The sequence below is a fragment of the Pyrus communis genome, chromosome 7 (genome assembly GCF_963583255.1).
Source record: "Pyrus communis chromosome 7, drPyrComm1.1, whole genome shotgun sequence".
NCBI classification, from domain to species: domain Eukaryota; kingdom Viridiplantae; phylum Streptophyta; class Magnoliopsida; order Rosales; family Rosaceae; genus Pyrus; species Pyrus communis.
In genome coordinates, this window is record NC_084809.1 from 5,503,638 (window position 1) to 5,511,595 (window position 7,958).

General features: G+C 40.6%; 2 protein-coding genes across 2 annotated transcripts; both read right to left on the reverse strand.

The window, feature by feature from the left end:
* Window positions 1-843: 843 nt before the first annotated feature.
* On the reverse strand, window positions 844-2,353 carry LOC137739649 (STOREKEEPER protein-like). Its single transcript, XM_068479295.1, has one exon. It carries the CDS (start codon window positions 2,290-2,292, stop codon window positions 1,099-1,101), a length of 1,194 nt encoding a protein of 397 aa, XP_068335396.1. The 5' UTR covers window positions 2,293-2,353; the 3' UTR covers window positions 844-1,098.
* Window positions 2,354-5,487: 3,134 nt separating this feature from the next.
* Window positions 5,488-7,015, reverse strand: LOC137740081 (STOREKEEPER protein-like). Its single transcript, XM_068479881.1, has one exon. It carries the CDS (start codon window positions 6,954-6,956, stop codon window positions 5,763-5,765), a length of 1,194 nt encoding a protein of 397 aa, XP_068335982.1. The 5' UTR covers window positions 6,957-7,015; the 3' UTR covers window positions 5,488-5,762.
* Between the last annotated feature and the right edge of the window lie 943 nt (window positions 7,016-7,958).

Sequence of the window (7,958 nt, forward strand, 5' to 3'; positions counted from 1 at the left end):
CACCATTTGAAACACTATCCAAGTAAAAGACCCCTACAATATGATATTTCTATCGTGTTAATCATTAACTCTAATATCCCTTGAGAACATATAGCAACTAAAAAATTCGGATAGACAAGTCGCTGGTGTCCACAAAGCTTACTGATTGGTTAATGTTATCAGCTACCATCCTGATTCTTCAGACAACAAGGCAACTCTTCAAGATGGACTCTAATTACCAGTAAGAATGTGTATTAATTAGGAGCAGGATTGTGAAATGCATCAAAATTGTATTAAACTCTTGGACACAACTCCCTTGCAAGCTAGTTTTACAGGGACAAGTTTATATCATTTGGTACCATAGCATCCATACGCAGGGTACACGGTACAACTCCATGGTGAAGTAACCTTAGGAAGGGTTGATATCTGTAGACAGAACAGAAGGACCACCGAAGTCACCCAACTTGGAAGGATGGGCCTCCAGGACAACAATTGTGGAACATGATTGAATGTTATGGGATGGCTTATGATTCGATATCTAAGATTGGGACTAGAGTGCGTATGTGAAATACTCGACAGCATTCCCTTTTTACAGGGACAACTGTTCCCCTGAGTTCATATCAACTTGATAAATTGCCTACCTGATTCTTCAGACTACAGATACATAGAGTCCTACCAACATCCCCCACCACCAATAAAACAAATTGATACCGTGCAATTTTCTTTTCCGGTTACATGAAGGCAAAGCCAACGAACTAAACAACAATCATCCTAGACCGGACTTAACAGTCTTATCAGTTACCGTGCAATTTGTAATATTATATTTCCCAATCAACCACACTATTCATCAGACGTCTCTTCCAGTACAACAAATCAAAAGGAATTCAATTCCAATGAAGGTAAACTGCAAAATATAGAGGCACAATGCCATACAGAAAACTACTTGAATTATACGAAAATGATCTCCATGTGACACATCATGTATAGAGCAAAATTTGAGAACCTCCATGCATCAAACAAAACAGGTTCTATCATAAGAGAACCTATACCACTAAGTTTTCGACTCAAAATATTAACATAAAATCCATGAAAAACCATGAACTACCTTCAAGATAACCTCTAATCCTTCAGAGACTTCATCGAATCCAATACAAGTTTAGTCTGTTCCTGCATCAACTCAAGCTTCTTGACAGACAAATCCATTTCAATGAGCTGCAATGCCCTCCACCTCTCCTCCAACTCTTTAGCCTTGGAACTCCCAACCAAAGAAGGCATCTTCTCAATCAAAAGTCTAGTTAAATCCGACCTCAGTGCACAATTGCCCGTCCTCAAAGAACCACTCAGACATGGATACTTAGACCAAAAGTCATCCGGGTCAGCCTTAACTCCTCTATTAGTCACATTATTCTGCACCTCTTTCTTCACAGACACGTCTGAAACCGGCAAGGCCAGAACCGTATCATTGTTAACCTTATTATTCTTCCTCAGCGGCTTCCTCTTACCGCCCTTTACATTGCTATCAAGTCCATTAGCCTCAGAACCCCAAATCTTTTTGCACAGCTCAAAGCACTTAAGCTCATGGGGCTTCGAAAACACCGGGTCCTCGCCATCCTCTCCAGCCTGGTACTTCTTCTTCAATCTCCTGATCTTATCAGTCAACTTCTCAACCAATTGGTCGATGCTCAAATCGACCTGCAAATCATTCTTGATGAACTCAAGGAATGGGGCCACATTCGAACTCGCTGCCACACCTTTCTTGCTTTCGAACTCTATAATGCCCTTCAGGATCGTTATCTCATCGTCCTCGCTCCAAAAACGCTGCCCCTTTTTAGCATCCTCATCGTCGCCGCCGACCTTCTTCTTCTTGGAGTTTTTCGGCTTGGGCTCGGTCTCCGCCGGTCGCTTCGACCCGGAACTGGGCGCGGCCGCAGGCTTCGCCGAAGCAGTCTTCTTGCTGGGCATAACGACGTTGCTCGCGGGCTTGGAGACGATCGGCTTGACGGTGAAGTCGGAAGCTGACGGCGAGTGGTTATCGGACTCGGTCTCCGACCCGGATCCGGAATCGTCTTCGGAGGCAGAACCCGATTGGGGATTTGACTTCGTAACCGCCGCAGAGGGTTTTTCTTCCTCCTCTTCTTCTTCCTCCTCCTCCTCCTCCTCCTCTTCTAAATCATCACCATTGAAATCCACAGATTTTGCTTTGCTGACTTCAACGGCGTCATCTTCTTCCTCTTCCTCTTCGTCGATGGTTTCATCGTCGGAGTCCTCCACCATGGCGGGCGGCGGGTCTTCTGCAAGCTTCTTCGGAGCCATCGGAGGAGAGAAAGTGAGGGTCTTGAATTGGGAAAGCTTTGATTCTGTAACAGAGCCGAGCGACAGTCAGAAGCGAGAGCCTTTACATAGAGGACAAGGGGCTTATACAGAGTTTCGTAGTAGGGTTTTCACCAGAAACTTTGTGACGTGTCGGTAATCTATTGGCCGAAGACGGTGGGACCGCGTTGTTTTGAGTTACCTTTCAAAGTTTATATTATTGTTAATTTGACTTGTGTGAAATTAAACGGGAATTTTTATAATAAAACAAAATTTGATTTGTGTGAAATTATATTATTGTTATTTTTTATTTATGTTTAATTTTAATTAGAATATTAAAATGGTACTATATGAAATTTTGATTGACAATCGGGATTTTATTAATATGTAATTTAAATTATAAATGGGAAATATGATAAAACGAGGAGTAATGTTGTGTAGAATGGCTTTTTAGATTACATTTATAAATCATCAACAATCACGTTATACAGATTAAAAAAATATAATTTAAATGGATAATTTCTCTAATATTATTCTAAAACGAGAGAAATGTTGATATGGTAATATACAATCAATTTTCAGTGTTCAATCAGTATATTGTTTCATGATAGCTGCAAAATATGAGTGCATAATCGTATGTAATTATGACGACTGACGATTCACTCACATCGATGCATGTTCGCCTGAGCACTCACATTAGTCATACTGCTTGTTCACTTACAATGTTGCAATCGATCGGAGATCTAAGATTCAAAGGAGTAATTTGTGAGTCAAATTAAGCACGCTCCAAGTTCTCGAGTTACAGTAAACCTCACATGATAGAATCCAAATTATGTTTTGGTAATGAGAGTGTAAAATTATAAACGATGGAAAAAACAACGAAGTTTCTGATCTTTTAAACTTCACGTCCTTTTGTACATAAGAAATCCCATTTGCCTTTGGATCCATGGAGTCAGAGTGCAACCAACAAATTTCAAAAACAAAATTCTAGGGTTTCAGTCGTTCATTCATCTTTCACCATATGCAAAGTGCATCATCAAAGAGCCATTCAACTCGATTTGTTTATTCACTTTCTGGATGTATGCAGAAAAGAACTAAAATTTGTTTCTGCAGGAGTGGTCAGAACGCAGAACCAGAGCTAAGGCAGAGTGGATGTAGAAGAACAGGCAGAAAGGAACACACAGAAGGCTAACTCGCCTCTGCGTATGGGAGGAGCTCGCCTCGGAACATAATGCTCGAGCTCATAGTGTTGCAGATCCACGTAGATGGAGCAGCACAGGTGAAGAGAACACTAAAGAGACTAGAACAGCATTTTTCGTGTCAATGGAGTTTGAATCTACGTTAGCAAAACCTGCACCAAAAGATTACCTAGGTCCAAATTCAAACATCCTTCAAATAGATCAGCGGGGCAAACACTGCCACTTAGAAAGTGCATCACTTTGGATCCAGGCAACAGTGGATGCAGTCAAAAGTTTCATATCAATGCAGATGCAGAAGGGATTTGTAGCCACCTTTCACCATTTGACACACAATCAAAGTAAAAGACCCCTACAGTATGATAGTTCTACACGTAAATCATTAATCTCCCTTGAGAACATACAGCAAGTGAAAAATTCGGATAGATGGGTCTCTGGTATCCATAAAGAAGCTTACTGATTGGTTAATGTTATTCTTCAGACAACAAGGAAACTCTTCAAGATGGACTCTAATTACCAGCAAGAATGTGTATTAATTAGGAGCAGGATTTTGAAATGCATCAAAATTGTATAAACTCTTGGACACAACTCCCTAGCAAGCTAATTTTACAGGGACAAGTTTATATCATTTGGTACCATAGCATCCATACGCAGGGTACACGGTACAACTCCATGGTGAAGTAACCTTAGGGAGGGTTGATATCTGCAGACAGAACAGAAGGATTGCCGAAGTCACCCAACATGGAAGGATGGGGCCTCCAGGACAACAATTGTGGAACATGATTGAATGTTATGGTACGACTTATGATTCTATATCTAAGATTGGGACTAGAGTGCATATGTGAAATATTCGACAGCATTCCCTTTTTACAGGGACCAATCTTCCCCTGAGTTCATATCAACTTGATAAATTGCCTACCTGATTCTTCAGACCACAGATATACAGTCCTACCAACATCCCCACCACCAATAAAACAAATTCATACTATGCAATTTTCTTTTCCAGTTACATGAAGGCAAAGCCAACGAACTAAACAACAATCATCCTAGGCCGGACTTGCCAGTCTTATCAAATACCGAGCAATTTGTAATATTATATTGGGTTATTATACAAAATGGTCCCTGAAATTTGCATGATCAATAGAAATGGTCCCTGAGATTGTCCACCATCTATGATTTTGGTCATTCCGTTAAAAACTCTTTGCCAATTTTCAAAGCTTCGTAATTTAATCGATTCTTAACCAAATTTGACTCATAATATATCAAAATGAAGATAAGAAAGTGTAGAACAAGATTGTACCTATTTGGAAGCCCAATGATTGCCGGAGATGGCTGGAAAATAGCCTAAAAGGTGACTGGTCCGCGTTAAAACTGGAAAACTCGCCGGAAACTAGATAAACTTTAAACGTTCATAACTTCTTCAATACTTAACGAAATCGAGTAATTCAAAAACGAAAATCATACTACTCGACAAGACGAAGAGAATGGTATCTTTCTTTACTGCTAACTCGTGGTGGTTTGGCCGGAAGACTGCTTGAAAGTGGCTAACTCGAAAATGGTTAGCCACTTTCGAGCCATTATCCGACCAAATCACGGCAGGTTAGCCTTCGAAAAATGTATCATTCTCTTCGTGTCATCAAGAAGTATTATTTTTGTTTTTGAATCACTCGATTTGGTTGAGTGTTGAAGAAGTTATGAAGGTTTAAAGTTTACTCAGTTTCCAGCTAGTTTTTCAATTTTCCCGCGAACCAATCACGTTTCAAACTATTTTCCGGCCATCTCTGGCAACCTTCCAAATAGGTATAATCTTATTCTACACTTTCTTATTTTCATTTTGATATATTATGGGTCGAATTTGATTAATAAACGATTAAGTTACAAAACTTTGAAAATTGCCTAAAATCGTTTTTAACGGAATGACCAAAATCATGAATGGTGGACAACTATTTCTATTGATGTAATTCTCAGCAACCATTTAATATAATAACCCGACATCATCCAGTACAACAAATCAAAAGGAATTCAATTCCAATGAAGGTAAACTGCAAAACAAATAGAGCCACAATGCCATGAAGAAAACTACTTGAATTGTACGAAAATGATCTCCACGTGACGCATCATGTATAGAGCAAAACATTGGTCTTTACCAAAATTTGAGAACCTCCATGGATCAAACAAAACAGGTTCTATCACAAGAAAACCTATACCACTAAGTTTTCGACTCAAAATATTAACATAAAATCCATGAAAAACCATGAACTACCTTCAAGATAACCTCTAATCCTTCAGAGACTTCATCGAATCCAATACAAGTTTAGTCTGTTCCTGCATCAACTCAAGCTTCTTGACAGACAAATCCATTTCAATGAGCTGCAATGCCCTCCACCTCTCCTCCAACTCTTTAGCCTTGGAACTCCCAACCAAAGAAGGCATCTTCTCAATCAAAAGTCTAGTTAAATCCGACCTCGGTGCACAATTGCCCGTCCTCAAAGAACCACCCAGACATGGATATTTATACCAAAAGTCATCCAGGTCAGCCTTAACTCCTCTATTAGTCACATTATTCTGCACCTCTTTCTTCACAGACACGTCTGAAACCGGCAAGGCCAGAACCGTATCAGTGTTAACCTTATTATTCTTCCTCGGCGGCTTCCTCTTACCGCCCTTCACATTGCTATCGAGTCCATTAGCCTCAGAACCCCAAATCTTTTTGCACAGCTCAAAGCACTTAAGCTCATGGGGCTTCGAAAACACCGGGTCCTCGCCATCCTCTCCAGCCTGGTACTTCTTCTTCAATCTCCTGATCTTATCAGTCAACTTCTCAACCAATTGGTCGATGCTCAAATCGACCTGCAAATCATTCTTGATGAACTCAAGGAATGGGACCACATTCGAACTCGCCGCCACACCTTTCTTGCTTTCGAACTCTATAATGCCCTTCAGGATCGTTATCTCATCGTCCTCGCTCCAAAAACGCTGCCCCTTTTTAGCATCCTCATCGTCGCCGCCGACCTTCTTCTTCTTGGAGTTTTTCGGGTTGGCCTCGGTCTCCGCCGGTCGCTTCGACCCGGAACTGGGCGCGGCCGCAGGCTTCGCCGAAGCAGTCTTCTTGCTGGGCATAACGGCGTTGTTCGCGGGCTTGGAGACGATCGGCTTGACGGTGAAGTCGGAAGCTGACGGCGAGTGGTTATCAGACTCGGTCTCCGAACCGGATCCGGAATCGTCTTCGGAGGCAGAACCCGATTGGGGATTTGACTTCGTGACCGCCGCAGAGGGCTTTTCTTCCTCCTCCTCCTCTTCCTCCTCTTCCTCCTCTTCCTCTTCTAAATCATCGTCATTGAGATCCACAGATTTTGCTTTGCTGACTTCAACGGGGTCGTCTTCTTCCTCTTCCTCTTCGTCGACGGTTTCATCGTCGGAGTCCTCCACCACGGCGGCCGGCGGGTCTTCTGCAAGTTTCTTCGGAGCCATCGGAGGAGAGAAAGTGAGGGTCTTGAATTGGGAAAGCTTTGATTCTGTAACACAGCCGAGCGACAGTCAGAAGTGAGCCTTTACATGGTGGACAGAGGGATTATATAGAGTTTCGTAGTAGGGTTTTGACCAGAAACTTTGTGACGTGTCGGTAGTCTATTGGCTGAAGACTGTGGGACCACCTTGTTTTGAGTTACGCTCCTAAGTTTATCCCACGTTAATTAAACGGTAATTTTTATAATAAAACAAAATTTGATTTGTGTGAAATTACATGATTGTTAATTTTTATTTATGTTTAGTTTTAATTAGAAAGTTAGAAAGGTACTATATGAAATTTTGATTGATAATCGGGATTTTATTAATATGCAATTTAAATTATAAATAGGAAATATGATAAAACGAGAAGTAATGTTGCGTGGACTGATTTTTTATATTATATTTGCAAATCATCAACAACAACGTTATACAGATTAAATACTATAATTTAAATAGATAGTCTCTCAAACATTATCCTAAAACGAGAGAAATGCTGATATGGCAATACATACAATCAATTTTCAATGTTCGATTGGTATATTGTTTCATGATGGCTGCAAAATATGAGTGCATGTTTGTACGCATTTCAATGATTGACCAGTCACTCACATCAATGCATGTTCGCCTGAGCACTCACATTAGTCATACTGCTTGTTCGCTTACAGCCTTACAATGTTGCAATCGATCAGAGAAATAAGATTTAGACAAGTAATTTTTGAGTCAAATTAAGCATGTTTCAAGTTCTCGAATTAGTACTGTAAACCTGACATTGTAGAATCCAAATTATGTTTTGGTATGAGAGTGTAAAATGATAGATCGGAATAACAACAAAGTTTCTGATCTTTTAAACTTAACAAGTCTTTCTGTACATAAGATATCCCATTTGCCCTTGGATCCATGGAGTCCCTTTTCAACAAGCACTCTTCCTGGAAATACACAACCTTTGTGCAACCAACAAATTTCAAA

Coding starts and splice junctions, on each gene's coding strand:
- LOC137739649 (XM_068479295.1), bottom strand. CDS start 2,292: ATGGCTCCGAAGAAGCTTGCAGAAGACCCGCCGCCCGCCATGGTGGAG.
- LOC137740081 (XM_068479881.1), bottom strand. CDS start 6,956: ATGGCTCCGAAGAAACTTGCAGAAGACCCGCCGGCCGCCGTGGTGGAG.